Source organism: Muntiacus reevesi, chromosome X, assembly GCF_963930625.1.
Source record: "Muntiacus reevesi chromosome X, mMunRee1.1, whole genome shotgun sequence".
NCBI lineage: Eukaryota > Metazoa > Chordata > Mammalia > Artiodactyla > Cervidae > Muntiacus > Muntiacus reevesi.
The window spans coordinates 121,288,964-121,313,563 of NC_089271.1; the positions used below are offsets into that span (position 1 = coordinate 121,288,964).

The window sequence follows — 24,600 nt, forward strand, 5'->3', positions numbered from 1 at the left end:
TCAATGGATTAAACTGGTGTGATTCTACAGATCGAAGACTTTAGAACCTTAGAGAAGATCTCCCGGGAAGTCAAGTCGATTACGATTATTGGTGGGGGCTTTCTTGGTAGCGAACTGGCCTGTGCTCTTGGCAGAAAGGGTGAGTATTGGGGAGTGACCTCCATTTTCTTTCTCTGTTTTTTTTTTTTTCTTTTACTTTCTCTGGTTTTATAGCACATGCTTTTCATAGATGCATTTGCTAGCATCAGTAAAAAGGGGTCAATTAAGGTTTACGTGATGAAAAACTAATCACAGAGCTTAGGTCTGATGTGGGTCACCTTAGTGATTGAAAGGCAGTCATCCAAGCAGTTGAGCAGTGCCACTTTCTTTCCTTTCCTCTCACCTCTAGGCCAGAACTCCTTAGAAATAAAATATTAAGGAAAGTGAGTTTTTAAGATGGTAGGGGCAATGTAGACTAAAGAACTGCATGTATCTTTGAACTGCTGCTCCCCGTAAAAGTCAAAGACTTCTTTCTGACACATGATGGTTCACAGCTTGACTGATCTGTGAGTTCCAGTTCAAATGTTTCACGGCAATCATTTTTTTTCTTAGCATGATTTTTCAGCTGTGTGAAATCATAGCATCTTCTCAGGAGGGTGCATACTATTCAGAGCTTGGAGGGCACTGTGTAAGCCTAGGTGTAAGTGCACTGAGTTCACTGTATGTCCCTGAATCCAGGGACAAGTTCTGGCACCTGTTGTGTTTGCCATGTGAGTGGCCTTGTGCCCTAGTGGCCCAGAAATGTGTGCTCTGGCCCACAGGTCACGTCCTTGCCCTGTGTGCAGTAGGTGGCTCCCGCTGGCCCCTTTACCTCTCTTCCTGGAATTGGCCTTTGCCTCCTGCTTTACCTACTCTGTTTTTTCTTCCCAGCTCGAGCCTCAGGCACAGAAGTGATTCAGCTTTTCCCTGAGAAAGGAAATATGGGGAAGGTCCTCCCCGAATACCTCAGCAACTGGACCATGGAAAAAGTCCAACGAGGTAGAGACACTCTTTCCATATGCTCCCACTCTTGCCTAGAGTTAGTTAGAACTGGCAGAGTTTGCTTCTTTGGGAACCCCCTGTACATAAGCCTTACCAGCTGCCAGGTGAGAAGTTTCCACCATTCTCCTGTCAGCTGGCTTCGTGTAGGTGTTATGAATCTGATGAAGCAGATTCCTGGAAGAGCCGGAAATGAACTGTGGGTGTGGGTGCCGGTGGCTCTTTAAGGCCGCCTGTGTGCTGACGAGTCCTGCTTTTGTGGGGGTGCCTCTCGTCTCTTGTGAAGGTGGTGGGCACACAGGCTCAGCCTCAGGTCTCGTTTGCCTTCACAGAGGGGGTTAAGGTGCTGCCCAGTGCTATTGTGCAATCAGTTGGAGTCAGCGGTGGCAGGTTACTCATCAAGCTGAAAGATGGCCGGAAGGTAAGAAGGGGAAGACAGGCTGCCAGAAGACCTTCCAACCCTGCCCTGCCCTGTTTCCTCATTCTTATTCCTTCATTTGATACCCATAGATTAGTTGTCTTGGCAGTCGCCATTAACTTGTCCTAATTTTCTGAATGAACTGTCCTCTACTAAAATAAGAATGATGGGAGCCGGCGTAGACACCTGGGAACCATTTCCCATAGCCCCTTCCTGTGTGTGTCACACATTTTTGAGACCTTCTAGGGTGGCAGATTTCTGTTCGGATGGAAGGGGGTATATATGTGTGCAGGGGTGACACTTTATGAAATGGAACTTAGAACCTTTTTATCAGAGTTAAAATCAGTGATTTTTTGGTAAAGCCCCAACTTTTAATGATGTGATGTACAGTTGCTCCAACCGTAGGTATACGAGGAAACTGTGATCATTGACTGAATTCTTTCTGTCCTCAGGTAGAAACTGACCACATAGTGGCAGCTGTGGGCCTGGAGCCCAATGTTGAGTTGGCCAAGACTGGTGGATTAGAGATAGACTCTGATTTTGGTGGCTTCAGGGTAAACGCAGAGCTCCAGGCCCGCTCTAACATCTGGGTGGTAAGTGTGCGGTGATGGCTGGACCAGACACAGTGCGTTGGCTCGGGCCTGGGCGCAGGTCTGCCCGGTGTTGCTCAGAGATTCAGCAGCAGCTTTCTAAAATAGGGTCTCCGTGTTTGGAAGCGGAGGGTAGACAGCAGAAGCTTGTGAACTGTTCGGTTTACAGGATCAGGTCTGGCCTCACGCCACAAGCTTCTGGAAAAGGAAGTGAATGGCGCACATGGCCACAGAAGTAGACCTCTCCCGGTTCCGCTGTTGGCAGCAGCCATCAGCATCCCCTTGACAGGCGTGTGTGCAGCTTTCAGACTGATCTGCTGTTCCTTTTGCCTGAACACGAGTCCAGTTTTGTAACATTCTCTGGAAAGGAAAATTACTCCATTTTCATTTTCCTTGAGTACTATTTTTAGGTGTTTTTAAAAATCTGTTACAACACAAACAGGACTATAGTATGTAGGAACATGAGGTAATTTCCCTATTGTTAGATCATAACAAGTGTATTGTGTTTGATTATGGACTCTGCAACCAAGGACGTAGGAACTTTGAAGGGTGTTTTTCCCTTAAAGCTTTTTTTTTTTTTTTAAAGATACAATGTACTGGATTTTTCACAATTGTTATAAAAGCCATACATGCTCTGTGTGGAAAATGCAGCCCAAAAGGAGAAAGGGAGTCCTCTGCAGCAACCACGGATATTTGGGTGTATTTCCTTCCCTTCATTTCCTAGCACATAGGTGTTTTTCTTTGTTTTAGACAGTCATGGCAAGCGTACTATGTATAAACCTTTGTATTCTTTTCTCTTTCACTTAACGTTCAAATGTAAATTTTTTCCACAGTGCTTCCAATTCTGTGAACAGTGTAATGACTGTATAATACTCCATTTGGTGGATCTCAGAGTTTATCTTGCCACTGCTCATGTGTTGGGTTTTTAGGTTGCTTTGGGGGTGTCTGAATAGCCACAAAGATGAACAAAGAGTGAGAGCTAACATGCCACCACATCCTCCGTGAAGCTGGCCTTGTTCACCTCCAGCCAGGGGCGGGGGGGGGGTCTCTCTCTGCTTGAAACACTGAGCTCACTCACTGCATTCCTCTTGTGTGGCACACCATCGTGTGCAACAGTGCCATACCTTCCTCAGCGCTTGTGCACTCCTCGTGGGCAGGGTCTGTGTCAGGCATGTCTCTTCAGCTCAGACAGTATGGTGCTCTGTACAGAGTAAATACTCTGGAAATACTTGCTGAATGAATGAATGAATATTGAATGACCAAAAAAGAAATCTCACCTTGGAAAAGATTTCTAGGTAAGAGGCAGTCACCTCTAAAAACTGGTTTCTACACAGGAAAAAATATTCTGCAAATCCTGGTTATTAAATACCCTGTTTCTGCGAAAGGGCAGAACAAGAAGAAATAAGTGCAAGCTGGAACATGCAGGACTGAGGTTAGCTTTGGGGAAGCATCTGGTGTATTTTTAAAAATGGAAGTGTACCTGTTTTTGATATTGTAGGTATGATTCCGACCTGTGGATGGAAAATGTTAGTTAACGTCACAAGCATTTTTTTGAACCCCCAAAGTTTATTTTCTGTCCTTAACTTGCTTTTTTTTAAATCATGTGCTCATGTAACATATTTGTCTCCAAAGGCAGGAGATGCCGCATGTTTCTACGATATAAAGTTGGGTAGGAGGCGGGTAGAGCACCATGATCATGCTGTTGTGAGCGGAAGATTGGCTGGAGAGAATATGACTGGAGCTGCTAAACCGTACTGGCATCAGTCAATGTTCTGGTAATAGTTTTGTGCCTTGAGGACTCAATCGGTTAGAACACAGAATTAATGGAGCCAGAGTCATATGGTTTGGTTTCCTGGTGGGTCAGTTAGCTTCATACAGAGTGTAAAAAAATTGCATCTCATGTCTGTGCATTCTACCCCTGAGCCATCTTCTGGTAAAAGGGTTCCATTCAACCTAAGTTTGAACAGGTGAATGAATGGAGATAGCACTAGAACTTCTGCTAAAATAGCTCAGAGTTGGAGCTACAGTAGGTAGGACAGAAGTGTGCTCTTAGATACAGACAGAAGTATAATTTCTTTGTTCTTTGCTGCTGACTCTCAGGAGCCCAACCTACTGACAGACAGCCCACTCATATAACCCTTGAAATAAGCAATTAAGAGTCAGACAAATATAGGCAGCTTTCTGGATAGTGAAAAGTTAGCAATGGATATTGCTGAGTACTGGAGCTGGCCCTATTTGGCCCACTCTAATCTTAATTTGAAAGATGGATACATAAAAAAAAACTCAAGGTTTCAGAAACCTCTAAGCCGTTCCTGTTGAGAAAATTCTCAGTTGATAGGAGTACATTTCAGGATGATCACACACAGTTTCATGAGTGGGCAGCAAAACAAATAATAGATGAATCTCAGGGTCAACATGTGTAAGATAATACACTTAGGAAGAGAATAGGTCTACAATTATCAGTTTCCAGGAACAGAATCCAAGAAGTCATTGTAGACTGTTCCCTGAAGACACCAGTCCAATGAGTTTCTGTGGCTAAGAAGATAACAAAATATAGGGTCCCAGAAACAAAACAGCTCAAGTCGCTGAGATGATTACAAAACCATGGCATGCCTCTGCCACCAATATTCTGTGAACTTCCTAGCATTGATGATGATAGGAAAAGCTTCCAAGAAGAACAAAGAAAATAAAATGACCAAGTGAGCCAAGGTGCCTCTGTATAGAAAGCATTTCAGCTTTGAGAAAATGAAAACTAAGAGGAAATAATACAATACAAAGTAAGGTAAGGAAGTTTATCAGTTAATAAAACCACAAAATATTTCACATTCTGAGTTCCATAAATATGGAGCACTCTTTAAAGTTTCAAAAAGGCAACTTTGAAAAGAGGTAAAGGGAAGCAGTGAATAGTAAATGTGGGGATGCCGTCGCACCCCAGATGTGGTGTATGGTATAAACACATGATAAAATTTTAAAACATATAGATTGCAGTATGGATCTGCGATATGCATAGTGGCTTGTTAAGGAAAAATTAGAACTGTTTGGGATAATCGTGCTTTCTCACAGTTGTCCCCAGATGCCTTAGCAGGCGAGAGATCACTTTGGGATTTCTCTTGCTACCAGGTTCTTTGGTTGGCACGAAAGCACGGTTGCTGTCTTAGAGAAAACATTCTGCCACATAATTCTTGACAGTCCTCTAACAGAACACCTTCTCTCTCCTTCCTCAGGAGTGATTTGGGCCCTGATGTTGGCTATGAAGCGATTGGTCTGGTGGACAGTAGCTTGCCCACAGTTGGTGTTTTTGCAAAAGCAACTGCACAGGACAACCCCAAATCTGCCACAGAGCAGTCAGGTAAGGAAGCCCAGCCTCTTCTCATGAAGAGTATTGAGAAGCCGTGGTCCAAATCCTCCCGAACAAGGGCTTTCGGTATTGGCCAGGGGTAACTGTCTGAAAGCCGCTCTTCATGGTGTGCTTTAAAATACACCAGACCCGAAGTCCTTACTCTTTAGTGGTCTGAGAGCTGGTGAAATCAGGTATCCTGGTCAGAGCATAGATAGATACAGTGGGTGTTATCCTAGACTCTGGATGGTAGGTAACTCAATTACTCTGGAAGTCTAGTTTTTCTGAATGGACTAGGAAGACTGGTGTGATGAAGAAAACTTGTACTTTTTCAGTGCCCCCCCCTTTTTTTTTTGCTTCCTGCTGATCCCAAGCACTAGGCCCAAGAACCTTAGTGTGGGACCTGCTCCCTTCCTTGTGCCTTGGACAGTGAAGAACTGGGCTGAGTACTTCTTCCATACTCAGTTGCTCAGTCATGTCTGATTCTTCACGACCCCATGGACTGTAGCCCACCAGGCTCCTGGGATTTCCCAGGCAAGAATATTGGAGTGGGTTGCCATGCCCTCCTCCAGGGGATCTTCCTGACCCAGGGATTGAACCTGTATCTCCTGTATGGGCAGACAGATTCTTTACAGGGCCACCTGGGAAGCCCAGGTAGTTCTTGAACTGCCTCTAGTTCCAGTTGTCAGATCTGAACACCAGGTTTTCTTTAGACAGGAGGCAAAGAACATCTCTCTTGAAATGAATGTCTCTCCCACACACATCTCTTTCATTAACTCCTAGGCCTCTTCTCTCTCCCTTCGTGACCTTGACTGAAGTTATTTAACCTCTGTGTCCTCCTATTAGAGGCATTTTAAGGACAAATTGCTCTTTAAGAAGGAGAAAGCATGACATTATATGGATATGAGGGTCTTGTTCATGTATAATCTAAGTGGATTATGTTATTACTCCTTAATTTGGCCCTCTCCTGGGAAGTGGATCCTCGGAGGAGGACCCAGGGACTTATAAACTCCAGGTCACTGCTCTGTCCACTGGGCAGTATTACCTGAAGCCTGGTTCTCAGAGGACAAAGTACCCTCTCCCCAGGCTGCTGCCACCACCCCACCCAGGAGGAAACACTTGCACTACGGTTTTTCCATTTGGAAGTGCCTTCTGCTTTGGCCAGAGTGTCTCTAGTTGGTGCTAAGAGAACTTTCTGCCATAGTGGCAGTGTTCTTTCTCTGTCTGAAACATTAGCCACTCACCACATATGGCTCTTCAGCACTTGAAATGTGGTTAGTGCAAACGTGCTACGTTGCTTCAGTCATATCCTAGGAATTTCCCAGGCAAGAATACTGGAATGGATTGCCATTTCCTCCTCCAGGGGATCTTCCCAACCCAGGATCAAACCCACATCTCTTATGTCTGTCTCTGGCACTGGAAGGTGGGTTCTTTACCACTAGCGCCACCTGGGAAGCTCAAGAAGAAAGGCTTCCCTGACCGGGAATCAAACCCGAGCCTCAGTGGTGAGAGCACTGAATCCTAACCACTAGACCACCAGGGAGCATAGGGTTTCACAAATGAACTGGTTTGGCAAATGAGGAACTGGATTTTACATTTTTTGTCCAATTTTAGGGAAAATTAAACTTCAATTGTGAATTAATTATAATTAGGATAACTATATGTGACTAGTGGCTATTGTACTGACCGTAGCTCTAGAATGTTTCTTAGAGGACAATAACAAGTCTTCTGTAATTTGAAAAAGATACCAGGAAGTATCCGTAGAGTCAATTTAAAATGAGATAGGAAGTTTGGGGTCAGACTGACCCAGTGCCCAGCAGCTGGCAAGGAAGAGCTTTTGTTGGCTCTATCAATAGAGAGGGGCTGGAGAAGACCAGTGTTTACTGAGGCGGCATAGAAAAACAAATCTAGAAGCAGCCTGAAGCAGGTGTTGAAAGATACTTGCCTTCTAGAATTTCCAAGCGCATAATAAGTGACTTTGTTTTGTTTTGACTTTGCTTGTTTGTTTGGGGGGTTGGCCACAGGCACTGGTATCCGATCAGAGAGCGAGACAGAGTCTGAGGCCTCGGACATCCCTGTTCCTCCCAGCAACCCTGCAGTCCCCCAGGTCCCCACCCAAGGGGAGGACTACGGCAAAGGTGTCATCTTCTACCTCAGGGACAAAGTGGTGGTGGGGATTGTACTGTGGAACATCTTCAACCGGATGCCAATAGCACGGAAGGTAGGTGCCGGCAGAGCTCTGAGAGGAAGATGGGGGTGTGGGCGGAAGGTGCTCCTGTGACTTCGTCAGGTGCCCTGCCATGTACTGTCCTCCCAGGTCAGAGTGGGCCTGAGCAGAACAAGGTGTCGCCTTGGCTCAGGAATGTTTCTTTCTTTTTTTTTTTAAAGGAATGTTTCTTTTTCACTTGGGACACGGTTGGATGGCCTGGGCATTGGCACATGCTCACTTGGGCTTTGCAGAAAGCCATCCCCACAACTCCCTCCTGGTGTGGAGTGGGGGCTGGCCTGGCCCGCACACACACACACAGTGAGTTAGACTCCTTGTTCCTCTGTCCCTCAGATTATTAAGGACGGTGAGCAACATGAAGATCTCAATGAAGTAGCCAAGCTCTTCAACATTCATGAAGACTGAAGCCCTCGCCCTGGGTAGCAGGCAGGCCCTTGGCTGTCCCTGAGAACAACTTAGATGAGTAAAGGAGCATTTTTTTTTATTCAGCAGACTTCCTCTGAATGTATGGGTATAAATGATCAAGTCCTTTGTGAATATTTCAACCATGTAGGCAAATTCTTAATGTTCACATCATTAAATAAAACCTGATTCTTCTAATTTGAATTCTCTTCTCTTTGAAAGGGAGCGAGTGGGTGAATGGAGGAAAGCTGTGTGAATGAGAGGGCAGACCAGTTGGAGCCATTCCCAAATAGACCATCTTCCTCGGCCTCCTACTCCCTGCTTCACACTCTCAGCTTCTTTCAGTTTCCTGAACTACTCCCTCGCCTTCCCGCCTCTCTGTATAGACCTGCTGTGGCCTCTACCCACAGAACTTGACCCCTCTCCCCTCCTCTGGGGAAAATCACCGTCTCTGAAGACCTTCCAGATCCTCCCAAGCCTGTGCCTTGCCTACATGTCCCCCTCCTGCTCTGCAGCTTCCTGGAAGCCAGAACTCTGGCTTTCCTGTCTTCTCACGGTTCTCTCTCCAGAGCTGGGCACAGGGTCTGGCTCATAGTAGGTGCTTAGTGAAACATTGAATGAGCACACACATAAACATGTGGACTCCACTCTGCTTTACCTGGGACACCTCCCCTGTGTACCCCCTAGCCCAGAACTGAATTGGTCGTGGGAGGGGAGGGCAGAAAAGACATTTATTGCAAACGGAAACAGAGGTTTGGAGACTGGTGCTTCAGGGCTAAGCTTGGAGTCTGACTCATGGAGGGATCTTGGTCTCTTCAACTCCTCCACTCACTGTCCCCCAAACTGGAAATTGCCCTCCCCTATCCCCTTTTATCTCAAATAGGCTTATAGGCATGCCTCATCTTATAGATGATTTCCTGGGAAGAGAAGTCAAAGTTTCATAAATCAACTCATCTTTTACATTTCAAATTACTTAACTTTTAAAAATCAAATATTAATTTCTATTAAGAGGAAAGTTTTACTACTTTCAAGGGTCCTATTGGGAATCTTTTTCTAAAGAGAATAATTATCAGGCTGGATTTTGTTATCAATATTGGGTTTGTTTAAAGGGAGTAGCAGCTACAATGAAATCCCTTCTAGACACTAGAACGGGACACATGTCCACTTTAAGAATTAGCTGCACTAGAACAGCTTCTTACCATATATATACACGTTTAGTGAAATATGATCTGAGGCATGACATATCTACATCCATAGGTAGAAAACTCATCTAGTATTCTGTGAAACGGGACTTATTATATAGTAATTGCTGCTTACAGAGATGGTACCAAGACACTGTAAGATCCTGAAGCATTTCACAAATCACTTTTTAAAAAGATCAAATTGTGATTTGCCTTGTTTCACTGTTAGGTGCAGTTTAGTCTAATTCTTTGACAGTTGTCATCCTTGCATGGAATGTCATAATAATTCAGTTAACTAAAATGAAAGGATCTGTTCTTCTATTCAGTGTTCATTGAGTACCTACTAGGAGCCCTGTAGATGGCAGAATAGGAAGATGGAGAAAACATGGCTACTTCTCTTAAGGAGCTGCTGGTGGCAGTGAGGAAAGCAGACACATGAACCCAGAAGCATAACATAGTCAGTTGTGTCCACAGGAAGATACTAAAAGCCCTGTAGACATGCCAAGAATGGAGATCAGCCAGAGCACCCATCCTTTGTCAATCGCTGCTGCTGAATCACTTCCTAACGCATCACTTGGTCCACGTCCCCCCACCCTACAGCCTGTGGGTCAACATACACTGACACCCTGTCATTAGTCACATCAAGTCCTGACCTCGGCCCCCTCTGCCTTGGGGACCACCTTTGCACATGCATGCGCACACACACATAAACATCTGGTTTATCTCCACTTTTAAACTTTTGTTTGTGCTCTTCACATTTGAAACACCGCCCCTGTTCCCGTCTACGTATCTAAATCCTGCTTATCTTTCAAGGCCCGGATGAAATCCCACCGTGGTGACGTCCCAGCTGGACTAGTGCCCACATGTGATTTCATCTCTGAACTTCAGTTGCTCTCACTGCCTTTGAACTTGATTGTGCTTTAAGTAGTCTCATTATTGGTGTTCATTCCCTAAATTGGCTGTAAGCTCTCCCAGAGGAGAGACTTTCTCCTCAGGATGGGGACAGCGTTCCCTATCCCCCCCCCCCCCCAAAACCCTGGCAAAGTGCTGACCAAGTCCTTGGTTGCTGGATGATGCTAGATAACAGGGCTTATTGTAAAAATGAGCCTCTTCCTTGGGGCCTCAGTTCTCTGTAATCCAGGTTATCAGACCGTTACTTCACCCGCCGCCACTTAGTCCAGGATGTGTGTCATCTGTCTGGGTCCCCAAGGATCAAAAGGAACAAATCCAAGGATCAATTTCTGACTACAAACGAGGTTTGGCCCTCGATAGCTGGCCTGTGATTAGCTGGGCCACAACACAGCGCAGTACGGGGCTGGTCACACCCTGTGAAGTTGGGGCTCTGCCAAAATATCAAGCTTTTGGGGCTCACCCACTTGACCTCAGCCTCGCTTCTCTTTGCCATTTTACAAATGATACCTGGTGTACATCGGCCCCACTTCAGGATGGTGCCCAGCCACCTGTAGGACATACATGGTGAGAGATGGCCTCGTACTTGAGCTGGAAAGTTGGACCTGAGGGGAGGGAGTGTGTTTGATTGGAAAGGGGTCATAATAAGCCTCGTAGTGGAGGATGAGGTCAACATGTGGGACTTTCTTCTTGTTGTTCTAATCAACAGGGCCTGTTTTGGAGACAAGAGGCTTAGGGCAGAAAGGGATGGGGGTGGGGAACCCACAGTGATCTAGCACAGGCTGCTTCCTTGAAGGAAAACCAGCAGCTCCTCTAGAGACCCGTTTAGACAAAGGAACTCTCCCCTCCCTTCCACCACTGCCCCTTCCCGTTCCCGCTCCTCACTCCTCGCAAGTTTGGCTGCCACAATATCCCCTCTGTCCTTCCCTGACTCCACGTGAAGCCTGGCACCCTGCTGTCCAAGAGATTGCTGGGGCTCCATCCCAGTGCTCTGTGCTCTGGGCAGAGGGAAAGTCCTGCCGGCCCCAGAGGTGAAGTAAGACTGCCTCTGGCCTCTTTCCCATCTTATCAGGGAATTTCTGGCGGGCACGGACACATGTAAACAAAACCACACACAGAGACACACAGCCCAGGCCAGTGATGACGTTCCCCTGCCTGGCTGGTTCTACAGATGGGTGTGACTGGGTCAGAGTACAGGGAGGGTCTGAATATTTAAATACTGAACAGCCAATTCCTGGTTGGAGAACAGGGATCATCTCAAAATGAACATTTTGAGAAAGAGAAACGCAGCCCCCTGACACCTGGAAGCTGGCCTGGGACTGTCAGCAAGGCCTTGGTGTCACTAAAAACTCCCCACTGGGCCTGGGTGTGCTGTTGAATGTAAACAGGTTCATGGGACATTAGCAGCATACGAGGCCACCCTGACCATGGTGGATGGAGCCAAAAACAAGACTACTCCAGAATCATGTGTGAACAGGGGCAAAAAAGAAAAAAAAGCCAAACACTGCCCAAACCACAGAAATGAGCAAACACCACCCTCCATCCTGGCTAATCTAAGTGACTACTGCTTCCTTACCAATTACAGATTGAGCCACACTCCAGTCTGCCCTCCTATTGGATATGATTTATTCAGTAAGACACTTCCTGATAGCATCCAATTCAGCGTAAAGCCTGGCTTCCTTAACCCCTCCCCAAAATCACCCAGCCTGGCCTGAATTCTACAAGTCCTTCCCAGCACCCTCTTCCTGAGACACCCCACAGTTCCCCAGGGCACACATCCTCTCTCACTGCAGCCTTTGGCTGGTAGGTGTTGACAATTTGGTGGTAGCCAAAATACCTTCAGGAGGCCCACTGTGAGTTTTGCCTAGTCTCATACTTTCCTGAAGATCTTTCCTGGTCCCGGTGGAGTGTCCAAGGTCTGTGTCAGTTGGAGAAGCCCAGGAGTCACATCTGGTGTGTGGACAGAGGTGCCTGGCTCCCAGGCAGTTTCCCGCCTGTGCTCTCGTGGCATTTGCAGGGCAACACAGAAATGCTTCTGAAGGAGCACCCAATGTGGGTGTTGAATTTATGAATACATACATACATTTGTATATGGATTTACTGGTCAGCTAGCAAACATACGGCATAACTTACTGCATGCTGTGGGACAACAAACCCCAGAGATAAGACGATGAGTAATATACAGTCCCTGCCCTCAGTGGCTTTATAACCTAATGGCAGACAGACAGGTCATCGGGAACCATCAGTGCAACAGAGGTGCTGGGAGTATGATGTGTGAGTTCACATCAGATCTTCATCACTCCTCGGATTACTGTTCTGCTTCCATCTAGTCCAAGCTTTTCCTCCACTGACCGAATCATGGTTCTTCCTCCATTCTCGTACCTTCTCTCATCTCTAGGAATAGGACATGAGTCTGTTTACTTAAACTCTCAGCAGCCTCATCTATAAAATGAAGGGAAACAGATCATCCCTCCACCCTCAGCTCTAACCTCCTGTGTATGGAAAAGTCTCTCAGATGCTCACCCAGGACTTCCTTCAGTTCTCCACAGACTCACTTGCCTTTCATCTCTAGGGTCTACAGCAGATGCTAATGGGACCCCAAACCCTTGCCAAATGTTTCCCCACATTGCTTCTGTTATCCCTGTGACTCAACTGATTGTTTTTGTGGTTGTTTTAGTTTAAGGCTTATGACTTAGCAAGTTACATGTAATTGACATAGCAAGTTACACCTAGACCTAGGCCCCTAGAAATTGCTCCTTGCCAGATTTGCTCTCCATAGAGAGTTTGACAGCCTTAAAACTGCTTCATGAAAGGTGGCATCCTTTAGCCCCTAAAAAAGGCTGGCTTCAAGCCCAAAATTGCCCCAGGAAGGCTTTATGGTGAGACTGTTCTCAGCCATGATCCTAGCACTATGTTCCTACCCAACCATTCAGTGGCTCCCAATCCCCAACAAACACACCCTGCAGAGCTGGCTGTTGAAGAGCCACCTTAATCAAGCAGCTTTCAACTTGAGGCTGAGACAATGAATGCAGAAAACCCCCTTCATACCACATAAACCTCAAGTCTCCAGACTAGTTTGCAGGCCCCCTTTGCTCCTTAGTACATTGCCATTTCCACATCAGCCATGACCTTGGCAGAGCCCTGCCCCAAAATGCAGTGACAAGTGGGCCAGGAAGCTTGCAATCTTCACCACCCAAACCTTACTGTAGAGACAAAAGGAACTGCATACAGGGTAAGAAAGAAAATCAGCACTGTGATTTGCTGGGTGGGAAAGGATGCTTAGGCCTTCCCAGTTGGTGCTAGTAGTAAAGAACCCGCCTGCCAATGCTATAGACTTAAGAGATGCAGGTTCAACTCCTGGGTTGGGAAGATCCCCTGGAGGAGGGCATGGCAAGCCACTCCGGTATTCTTGCCTTGAGAATCCCATGGATAGAGGAGCCTGGGGGCCTATAGTCTCCTAGGGTCGCAAAGAGTCCGGTGCAACTGAGGCAACTTAGCAAGTACCTACATACACATGCAAATAATGCTTAAGGATCTCTGTCCCTCCAGAGGGAAAGGGGAGCTTTAGGTGTTTCAGAGCAGACTGCAGAGCCCTGCCAACTTGAAGCCTTCCCTGGCCCAGGCCTGAGGTCCTCTGCCATCTTTGTTGAAACTAATTTCTGGTCTCCCACTCCAGTGGGAGTCCTCAAACTAGTGGCACAGTGCAGGGGCAAAGACTGCTGGTGAAAACAGAGAATCCTTGGCCTCAAAGTCACCCCTAACTCAGCCTGGCCTGCGCCAGTACCAAGTCATAGGAGGAAGGCCACAGCGATCTCGCAGGCATTTGATCAGCTTAATGGACGAAGGAAACTGGCAGGCTACAGTCCATGGGGCCATAAAGAGTGGGACACGACTGAACGACTTCACTAATGCCCGGGTCGAGGGCAGCTCAAGGCTCAGAGCGCTCCGCGTTTGTCCCCTTGGTGGCGCCAGCCCTTGTGCTGGCTGTTCACGGGAACAGGAGGTTCTAGAGATTTCAGCTTCCAAGCGAACTCCCCAGCCAGTCCTGAAGCCCCGAGGCCTCCTGGGTGAGGTGGATAATTGCAAAAGGATACCCGGATGGGAGTTTTGCCCACAGTTGCAAAAGCGCACTTCCCTCCGGGGCAGCCCCCGTGCGCCCCAGAAGAGCGGGGTCGGCAGGGCCAGAGCGCAGAGATCTTAACGCGGACTCCCGCCCGCCCTTCCTCTGCCAGCTACCCCAACAGGCCCTTCTCTGGGAGTCCGGAGCCGCCCCTGCTCGCCCGACGGGGCGCAAGGAAGGGAGGGAGGTGCGGGAAAGAAGGGATGGCGGGGAAGTTTCAAGGGGTGTGCCGCGGACAGGGGAGGATTCTCATGAGTCAGCGGATCGCGCTCGGCGTGACTTCACTGCTTCGCGAGAAGAGGCGCCTGGGGCAGAAGGCCGCAGGAGTGGAAGGTCCGAGCGCCGGGCGGGGCGCGGGACGGGGCTAGGCGCTGGCCAGGCCGTTCGAGGCCGGGCGGCGCCAGGAGGCAGCGGGCGAGCGGGGAGCGCTCGGGGCCGCGGAGCCGACCTCTCCCCGCTCCTCCTCCTCCGCCCGCTCGGCCTCCTGTTCCCGCCTCGGCCCGAGACGTGGCGCGCGTTCCGCCTGCAGGTGGCGCTGCAGAGGCGCCCTGGGCGCACTGCTGGGGTCGGGGTGGAGAGCTCGGGCCTCCGCGGGGAGCCCAGGGGTGCGGGGCGAGGGGAAGGCTGCAGGGACTGCCACGACCCCACTGTCCCTCGGGCCCGGCGCTCCCACCCGAGCGGCGGCAGAGTCCGGAGAGCCGACCAGCAGCGCTAGCGTCCAGGCGTGGGGCTGCCTGATGCGCGCTTCAGGGTCCCTCAGGCCGCCTCCTGGGCCCTGCAGAACTTGGGGAGACTCGCCTCCAGCCCAGAGACCGCGGTTTAGGGGCAGCGTTTGCTCTCCAGGGACGGCGCTCTTGACCTGCGGGCAGTAGAATGGAAACTTTGAGTCGCGTCTCGGGCGTTAGGAGTGGGTTTCCCTGAACAGCCATTCTCCAGCCTGGCTCCCATGAGACCAAGGATGCGTCTTCTGCAGAAGGACAAGCTGTGGCCGGGGTTGGGGAGCAATCTGAGACCAGGGCTCGTGCTGGAGGAGAGACGCGGTCTCGGCCTTGGGCTGGATGGAGGGCGACGGTTAGGGATTCCGTGCTTGTCAATCCGGAATTCAGCAGCTATGTAAGAAAAAAGGCCAAGAGGCCCATCTGGAGCTCAGACGTGCAGCCTAGGCCTCGGTTGATAGAGCTTTGTGCCCTACTTCTGTGCAGGCCCTGAGCTCTAGAAGTTATGATGCCGCTGACCTTCCCGTGTTGGTTCATGGTTATGTGGTGGCTGGTTAGTTAGCATATTGAGAGTATCAGGGCACAAAAATAACCTGTGGCCAGACACCTTTAAGCTGAAAAAAAAAAAAGCTGTTGGGGGCGCAAGCCTCACCCTTTCCAGAGGCTCCAGTGGCTGACTTTTCCCATGATACAACTTTACATATAAATGCGTGCTTAGAGTATGTCTCCCTTATAGGTACAAAGATGTACACACTGTGCCCTGCACTAGGGTTCTGGGTGCGTCTTGTCCTCTATCAGTACAGCTCCCTTGCTTTCAGGATGTCGAAAACCATCTGAGAAAGTTATCTAAGGATTTTCCATAAAGAAAAGGAAAGGGAGAAAAAAAAGAAAAAACCCCAAAGGATCCGAAACGTTCCCAGGTTTCACTGTGTGCCAGGAGAAATACCGTCTGTCTCCCGCCCAGACCTCAGAGCCCGGGCCTCCTTCCTACAGGGCGGTGCCCAGCTATTCCTGGAAACCCCCTCCTTTCTACCAACCCCCTCCCCAAGGTGTCTCCTCCCAGAGCATGACCTAGGAAAATGATCGTATTGTCCAAGCTTGATGTCCCCTGTCCCTCTGTCTGAACTGCCGCAGTCCTCAGCCTGCCCCCTCCCTTGATGCCCGCAGCTGGCTTCTCCTCCCCGAGCTAGTGGGGCCTCTTTCTCCAGCCTGGCCATGGGCCCCACCAGGTGACTGGGAGAGGATCTGATATACTAATTTGTGTTAATATGATAATGGGTACTAATGGGGTCACGTGCTAACCACAGCCTCAAGCCCAAGCCGGGGCTGCAGGAATAGGGATTCCAGGCTGACTAATCTCCACGGCTGGCTGGAGAAGGGGAAGCGTGGGACCCGGGACCATCCCAGGGTGCTGCCGCTTCGAGCTGCCGCCTCGGTTTCAGTTTCATCCTTGGCTGACACTTTCCTCCGACGCGAGGAATTGCTTTGGTTTCCCTCCAACCCCTCTCCCCTCCGCGCCTCCCCCCCTTCCCTTCGACTGCTAGCTTCCCTCAGCCAGCCCTTCGCTTCGTGAGGGGAGAGATGGGAAGATAATTTGGCAGCGATGAGGAAAAAATGTACACGTGGACACCCTCAGATGCACAGGCTCACACACCACACTGCCTTGCAGACACACACATGCATACTCCCTCCACAAACACACACACGTTCGCGAGGGGACTTGACACACCCAAGAGTCGAGCGCGTGTGTATGTACATGTGTGCGTGTGCACACCCGCACACCAGCCCCAGTTACACCCGAACTCTGAGGGACACATGGACTCACACATAGGCAGGCAAGGCCCTCCAGAGACCCATCCCACATACAGACCCACACGCACACACACACTCTCACACAGAAACCAGCAGCAGCAGCCCAGTTGGATGGCTTCCTCAAAAGAGGGCTGGAAAGTTTGTTTGCTGCCAGCGAAGGGGCCTAGACATTCCGTGAAATGACTCATACTGCACCTTTATAGACATTAAATGTTGTATTTTTCTGAATTCAACAACAACAACAACAACTACCCTCGCCCCCTGTCCTGGGGGCAGGGGGGTGAACTGAGGAGTGCCTGCAGGCCTCACGGGCCTCCGTCTAGCGTCCAGCGTGTGGCTCAGGCTTGTCCTCGCCTCCATATGGGATGGGGCAACCTTGAAAGGGCAGAATCCTCTACATCCTGTTACAAGCCTCAGCCCAGAACCGCCCCTTGGCAGGATGTGCAGTGGGTGACATTGGGAGCTAAACCCCCCTCCTGGCCTCTCCCCATCACTCCCCTGCCTGCCCAGTTCCAAGGACCTGGAGTCAGCCCCAGTGTCCCCATTTGGTGCTCCAGAACAAGGCTTTCCTTTTCTCTCCCCTGCATTCAAGCACCCCTGCCCTGTGCTCTCCTGTCGGTCATTACTGCCTTCTCCCTGCACAACTCCAGGGGGCGCCATTTGCCGTATATAATACCAGCACCCCATGTAATGTGACTGGGGCTCCCTCCTCTCTCCTGAGCCTCCTCTCCATCTGAGGAGGGAATGCCCAGCTCTGTGGCTGCTTGTGACCCTCTCTTCCCCCAACACCCCACACATTCAAGGGCCACAGAAATCACTTGGTGCTCTCTCCAGTAAAGCCTCCACAGGCTGGCGTCCATCTGCCTCTCTGTCTCACTCCCTGGTCCCCAACAGCAGCTTTGGGCCCAGGCCTCCCTAGGCCCACTGGTGTTTCCTGCAGCATGGAGGGGTGGCACCTTCGGAGTGTAACTTGGAATCCCCTCAGGGCTGTGGGCACAGCAAGGTGGCCCGCCACACAAGATGGGTGCTGGGGCAGCAGATGTCAGAGGTTGAGGAGTTAACTCTGGTTCCACTGGACGATTGCCAAAAAATTCTGGATACTGTGCTGCTTCTGATAGGTGCCCCAGAGCAGGCGCCTGTTCTCGGCTTTTCTCCAAGGGACTTTTCCAGGCTGAGCCTAGGCCTCAAGATAGGGGCTAGGGACCAGTGGGATTAGAGACTCCAGAGGCCTTGCCCTCAGTTACTGAACTCTGTCTGAAGCCAGTTCTTCCTTGTTTTTTTGCAAATGAACCAACAGGATTGGGTCCCTCCCCCTCCACCCACCCTCCAGATCTCCGCCAACCCAGAGGCACAGAATCTGTTTTCCCCAATATTCGGCCGGCTCCCCTTGCTTTGCGAGCAGTGGGGACAGCGCCTCCCAGCTGCCCCTGGTCCCCGAGCGGACACACAGAACACTTGCTCAGAGCCCGTGGCACCTCCTCTATGGGGCTGTCATCTTCCTCCAGGCAGGTGCCTGAGCTGCTGTCTGGCCTAAGAAGTGAAACCCAGCACTCCTCTGAAATGTTGTAGGGGCTCTCAGGATGCCAGGGCCTGTCCCAGTAAAGGTCTGGAGGGGAAAGGTAAAGTTCTCCATTTTAATGAGAGCAGGGGTTGGGGAGAGGTAGGACTGAGAGAGGCTTTCCCAGAGCCCCAGCCAAGGAAGGTGGCTGGCCAGAACATGATCTGTGAAGTTGTTCCCAACTATATCCTCCCACCTGCACGCCTGTGCTTTGGCCTAGGCCCCTCAGCCCAGTTGCCCGCCCCCCCCTCCCAGTATGAGCCAGACAAGGAGCACTTTGGTATAACTTATCCCAAGGAATTCTTCTCTTTTGCAGCTACTCAACAATCTTTTGAGAACAAAACTCCTTCTGAGGCCCAACCACAATCTGTCCGTCGTTTAAATCTATCTAAGGCCTCATCAGGTCAGTCCAATAGAGGTGAATCTGAAGTTACTGAACAGAGGAGACTGCTGACTGTAGAGAAAGGATGAGAGGGGACATCTCAGCTTTACAGGGGAGAGGACTCCTCTTAAACCATAACTTCTAAAAATAAATAAATAAATAAACCATAACTTCTCTCCTGCCTTTTGAATATGGTTCACATTCTGAAAGTCTGATGGACAGGCGACCTTCCTAGCATGTGTCTGTGATGGAAAGTAAGGGCCATGGCCACGGAGGCTGCGCACTGTGGTATTTCGTTCTGGCCACAGGTTTGAATAAAAGTTATTGAGGCTAAAGGATTAAGGGAAGCGGGGTGCGGGGGTGGAGGGGGGGAACTAGCCGGCCACCTTGTCCCCAGAGCACCTGGGGTGATTTGCAGGAGAACATAGGCCATCACGCGCTGCTTAAAAGAGGCGACATAGAGGGGCTGAGAAAGTAGCCAAGGTGGAAAGGCAAGTGGAGCGCAGAAGCGGGGAGGTGGCCCTACACAGGCTCTGGGCAGCCAGGTGGTCCCACCTCTCCCCAGGGGACCCCGGTGCTGAGGCCCGAGAGGATCAGACTGGGGCTGGAGAGTGGGGGGAAACAGGGCTGGAAGGAGGGAAGCTGAGAGGGCACGCTGGATGGCACAGCCTGGGCATACACAGGGAATTCCTGCCAAGTCGGGGAATGAGCCGTTGGCAGAGACAGGGTGGCTGTCGTCAGGAGTGGTGAGCTCAGCCGCTGGCCCCACCTGGCTGGGGCTCACCCTACGTCGAGGGCTGGGGAGCAGCAAGGTCATTGGAACGGCAGCCTGGCTGACCTGGAGTCAGGAAGGTCATTCAGGTGGCCTAGGGCTCCCTCAGGCGAGGTCAGCGCCAGGTTCCCATCAAGGGGGTGGGGTTTGCTTTGACTGTACCTCCCAGGTCACGGGGCTGCGGTTAGTTTCTAGTGGCTGCGGATGGTGGGAACTTCTGGGATTCCCACAAGCCATGGGCTGTGGGTCACTGGGAGGCATCAGGGCTGTGAGCAGGTCCTCAAGGTGCCCGTGCCGTCCTCTCTCCCTGCCCTTCCCAAGAGGAAGACCTCTCCTCTAGCACTTCCAAACCTTGAGGCCTCGAGCTTGGTTTAAACCACAAACACTCAGAGGAGGCAGCCACCATTCTCAGCAGCTTCCAGCCCTGCACACTTTCTCCCAAGAGTTGGGTTGAGAAAAACGAGATGAGACAGAGATGATGCTAAAGGCAGCTAACGTTTATTGAGGGCTTACTAAGCACCAGGCACTGCCACAGACAGACTATCTCATTCAAGCCTCCTCACAGCCTTGGGAGATAGATTATTATCCTCAATTTAAAAATAAGGAAAGTCAGGCTCGGAGAGTTTAAGCGACTTGCCCAAAGACACACACAGTCGGTAAATGGTGAAGCTGGAATAGGAACCCAGGTCTGTCCGATGTTAGAGACCTCTGAACTCTTAGCAAAATGGGAAAGCCTGTGTGTGCCCCCTCCCCCAGCGCGCACGTGTGTGTATGTGTGTGTGTGAAGGTCAAAGTAAAGGCCTCTTAGGGATGGCTAAGACCTACCACAATTTTGAAAGGCAAGCCTCACTGGCAGAAAAATTGCGTCTTCAGAGCCAGAATCCCCTGGGGAAAGTGTGTTCATTTACAAGAGAAAAGGAGTGGAAATTTGCTCTGGGCACTTCTTTCAGGGACTTAACTTTAGGTGGCCGAGAGGTCTCAAGGTGTTCGGGTGCCCCAGTCCAGCCTCTAGGTCTTTCCCTGGAAACCGGTAACCCACAGCTACCTTCGCCCGCGTCACCCACCACTGTTCCCCACCAGTCCTGTGCCAGGGCCTCTCCTTTCCCCAGGCTGGGGAAGCAGACGTGCTGGTGGCTGAGCAGGCCCCTGGACCTCAGGTCCTTAGTCCACCCCCACCCCCGCAGAGGGCCCCCCTCCCCTGGGGCCCTTTCCGCTTTGCTGCGCTCTGCGGAGGAGGGAGATGCCGGCTGAGGCCTGACGGGGCCCCTCCTCCAGACCATGTAGAGCCAGAAGTGACAATTCCCAGTCAGCTCCCTCCTAGGGCCTCCTAGGTGGGGGAGGGGTGGGGTGGGGTGGGCGGGGTGGGGGAAGGGTGGAGAGGGGTGGGGTGGGTGGGGGCGCGGCGGGGGCTGGAATGGACGCTGAGGCACGTCAGAGGACAGGGTAAGGGGGAGGTAGAATGGGCTGGGGTTCAAAGATACCTCAAGCAGAGAAGCCTGGCTCTGGACAGAAGGGGGCATGAGTTTTTCTGCAGCACCCTAACTCTGGGTACATTTGCACCTGCTGCACCAGCCCCTCTCCCCCCAATCCTTACCCGGATTCGAATCCTCCTGGCCTCCTTCATCCGGAGCCCTAGGCTCGACCTCCTTAAGAAATCCCCAAAACTCTCTAGTCGCGCCAAGTGCACGAGGCATTTGGCCCGGGATTCCGCGGTGTCTGGCATATCATCCCCGAACTGGATCCTCCGGGCATTTCCCGGCCTCACCCACCCGCTCGGCCCGCCCTCGCGTAGGTCCGCCGCACGGCAGGCGCTCAATAACAGTCGGGAGCACGGGGCTGAGGCCAAAGTCGGTAAGCGCGAGGAACCGAGGGGGCCGGATATAGCCATCCGGAGTCCCCCGGGAATGGAGTGATTTTGTTTTTGTTTTTCTATGAGACACGGTGTGGGCCATCCCGGCCGGAGCTGCGGGCCCCGGGACGCGCCACGTGGGGGGCGCTGGGCGCGCGACGTGAGCTCCGCGGGAGCCGGGTTCTCGCCGTCCCCCGGGGGCCAGCGAGCCGGGAGGGGAAGGAGAGGCCGCGCGGGCCCCTGGCACGGCTCCCCCTGCCGTGCTGGCGACCGCGGCGGGCCGGGGGTGGAGGGGCGCTGTTTCCACCAAGACGCCTCGTCCCTCCCTCTCGCCCTCCCCCACCCCGCCCGCCCGCCGTCCCTCCCGTCGGTCCCTCCCTCCGGCTCTTCCCTCCCTCCCGCCCTGCCTCCTTCGCGCCCGCCCCAGCCGCCGCCTGCGGGGACGTGTGTGTCTCTAGCGCAATTTCCCCTTTCGCTCGGTTGTCTCGGCGCAGGTCTCGGTTGGCTCGCGCCCCCTCCGCGGGCGCCTCAGCCGCCCCCTCCCTCGGCCTGGCGTCCGGGCTCCCCGGGCACTCCACCCCGCCCCCCGGAGTCGTCTTATAAGGGGGCGCCGCCGTCTCACCTGGTATTTGCATCTCGCCCTCCAACTTGCCATTGGCGGCGCGACGTGTGGGAGAGCCCTGCGCCTCGCCCGCCCGGACCAGCCTGCCCCGGCGCCGAGGTGACTCACGGGCGCGGGGCCGCGGGGGCCGGCGGGCAGGGAGGAGAGGAGGGAGGGGAGGAAGGAGGGGAACGGTGGCCCCGGCGGCCGCGGGGACCGACCCGGCGCCGCGCTCAACTTCCACTTCTCCTTTCGCCGGCGCCGAAGTCCCGGCGCCACTCGCCCGGCCCGGCTTCCGAGGGGGAGAAGGCGGGCCGGCCGGGCTGGGGACCCCGCGTTTCGGCTCTCCGAGTGGGGAGGGGACGGCGGCGGTCGACCCCGGCCCCGCGACGGAGCCCCAGCAGTCTCAGGTACGTCGATGGCGCCGGTTCTCCGAGCCTTCGGGGCCCTCAGAAAGTTTGCCGGAGAGCGGGAACGGGGACGCCGGCGCCCCAGGGCGTTAGGGGCTGGGGGACCCAGGGAAGGGTGGGAGAGCTGCGGCGTGTTGCGTCCCGCCCTTGCCTCGCCCCACCGCGTGTGCTCTGGGGAACCCGGGCTGCCGGTCCCGGGTTGGAAGCCCAGTCGATTTCCCCTGTCGGGGTGGGGGCGGGTTTGCCCACTCCCGGGGCAGCACGGGGTCCGTGATAGGGCCGGTTGTGACAGCCCGCCCTGGCAGCTCGGGAGCTCGGTGCCCGAGGGCAGGCGGTCGGCCTGCTTGTGGCGGGGCTGCTAGATTGATCTGGCGGCCCCTAGGGCTTCTGGGACCAGGCGCCTTAGGGTAACGCACTCTCTCTTTTTCTCTCTCTTTACACACACACACGCGCGCGCGCGCGCGCGTACACACACACACACACGCACGCACGCACGCACACACACACACACACACACCTATGACTTGGATAATTGGATCGCCAAAATAGAGACCTCTTGGCAGGGGCCGGAGTTTCCGTGTGAGCCGGCCGCCAGCCTTCCCGCTCCCGCGTTCCCGCTCTCCCGGGCTCTCCCGCCTCTGTGTTCCCTCCTCTACCTCCGGCTCGTGGACTCAGCAGCCGCGCAGCGCCGGGTCCCCTGCCGACCGCGCCTTGCTTTGGGAGACTGCTGAGGCGGCTGCTTTTCGGATTGCCTGTCCCTCCATCGCACCCTACCTAACTCTGTCGCCCTGCCCTCCCTGCCTGGCCTTCGTGACCAGGGTCACCTCCTAACCCCCTAATCCCCTTCGCGCCTCGGCCAGGTTCTCCCGCGCCCCCCGCGCCCCCCATCCCGACCCCCCCCCACTTCCCCCCCACGTCCCAGCCGTGGGATTTGATGGTCCTGACCCTCATCTCTGCCCGAGATAGAGGCCTGTCTGGTCCTGCAGCTTCTTCTGGTTAATGTTTGACACTTCATTGTGGCTAATCATTTTAATTAGCTCTTAAAGTGGGGAGGAACAGTTAACCTTGGACTTCTCGATTTTGGCCTGGTGGGGCCTCATAGGGGAGGAGTGCTGGGGAGGTCGGAGCGGAAGTGAAGTCACCACCCCAGAGCCCGAGCCACCACTGCTCGGCCCCAACAGCTGGTGGGCACGCCCATGAGGGACTCACCCCCAGCGGGCTGACCCCTGGTCCTAGTGCCAGGTTGGGGGGGTCGGTGAAAGGATTAGCTCCGGCTCTCTGCTTTGGGGAGACGGGACACATCGGGACTGAAAATACCCAGGGTCCCATTTGCACGACTAGAATGCAAATTCCTCCTCACAGTTAAGAGTAGGGTTTTACCGGTTCGAAGGTGTTTTCTCAACCATTAATTCCGCGGACCCTTGGCAGTACCAGCCTGAAGGGGAGCTCTCTAGAGTTAAGCGAAGGACTTAACTATCCTGGAGGACTTCCTCTCCTGTTCAGTGTGGGAAGAGGCTGCCTTACAAGTGGTTGTCTCTGGGTTCAAAGCTGGGGAGGTGTGTGTGGGGTGGGGGTGGGCGTTGAGCAGGCTCCACGTTGCCACCCTCACCCAGCCTCTAGCTGTGAGCCGAAGGAGTGGCTTGTTTGCAACTATGTCTGGCATCCGTCCCACTGCTGCACTGTTTGCGCCGCCGTTGCTCAGGAACTGGCGCCCACCCCTGGACAAACTGGAGGCCTGAAAGCAGTCCTCTCCTCCCGGTGCCTGGAGCTAAGTGGTGGGCTTCTGTCTCCTCTGTCCTGTATTGGAATCTCAAAATGAGGGTGCTGTGACCTCTCATTCATGGGCCTGATTAATGGGATGTCCGAAATGTTCCTAGCCTACAAAATTCAGGGCCTCCCTCAGAGGCCCAGCCAGACGCAGGCTGAGGGGATTGCTTTCCCAGGGAAATCCCTGCGCAGAAGTTTGGCCTTGGTCCTTGCCAACCCCCTTCTCTCCCCTCAACATTTTCATTTTGCCTCCAATCCCTAGAGCCAGACTGTCTGCGTCTAAATCCCAGCTCTGTTATTTACTGTGTGACCCCAGTCAACTGTATGCCTCAGTTTCCTCATCTGTCAAATCAGACCTACCTCATAAGATTTTGCCAAGGATCAAATATGTCAATACATAAAGCTGTTTATTTAGAACCATAAGTGCAAGCTAGCCTTACGGTATTGTCTAATATGGGGCCTAAAACTCAGATTTAACTCAGCAAGCATTTGCTGAGAACCAGTCCCAGCACTGAAAGTAAAAAGTGAAAGT

General features: G+C 52.4%; 2 protein-coding genes and 1 non-coding gene across 5 annotated transcripts in view; 2 read left to right on the forward strand and 1 right to left on the reverse strand.

Annotated features, from left to right (window-relative positions):
- Positions 1 to 8,189, forward strand: part of AIFM1 (apoptosis inducing factor mitochondria associated 1) — a 28,328-nt gene extending 20,139 nt beyond the window's left edge. The window contains exons 9-16 of the mRNA XM_065914922.1: positions 31 to 139; positions 910 to 1,017; positions 1,350 to 1,438; positions 1,888 to 2,028; positions 3,658 to 3,800; positions 5,250 to 5,374; positions 7,387 to 7,583; positions 7,923 to 8,189. Of these exons, the coding sequence (XP_065770994.1) occupies positions 31 to 139; positions 910 to 1,017; positions 1,350 to 1,438; positions 1,888 to 2,028; positions 3,658 to 3,800; positions 5,250 to 5,374; positions 7,387 to 7,583; positions 7,923 to 7,994 (984 nt within the window). The 3' untranslated portion in view covers positions 7,995 to 8,189. The remainder of the gene's footprint in view (positions 1 to 30; positions 140 to 909; positions 1,018 to 1,349; positions 1,439 to 1,887; positions 2,029 to 3,657; positions 3,801 to 5,249; positions 5,375 to 7,386; positions 7,584 to 7,922) is intronic.
- TRNAE-CUC (transfer RNA glutamic acid (anticodon CUC)) lies at positions 6,834 to 6,905 on the reverse strand. Its single transcript has one exon. It is a non-coding gene; the product is annotated as a tRNA-Glu (tRNA).
- A 13,039-nt stretch (positions 8,190 to 21,228) lies between the features above and the next one.
- ELF4 (E74 like ETS transcription factor 4) overlaps positions 21,229 to 24,600 on the forward strand; it is a 35,937-nt gene continuing 32,565 nt past the window's right edge. The window contains exon 1 of one of the 3 annotated variants that reach the window (XM_065915441.1): positions 21,229 to 21,292. The gene's annotated coding sequence lies outside the window, so the exon portion shown is untranslated. Of the gene's footprint in view, positions 21,293 to 21,719; positions 22,012 to 22,076; positions 22,302 to 24,600 lie in introns of those variants that run through there. The other 2 variants (XM_065915439.1, XM_065915440.1) reach the window with 2 other exon arrangements.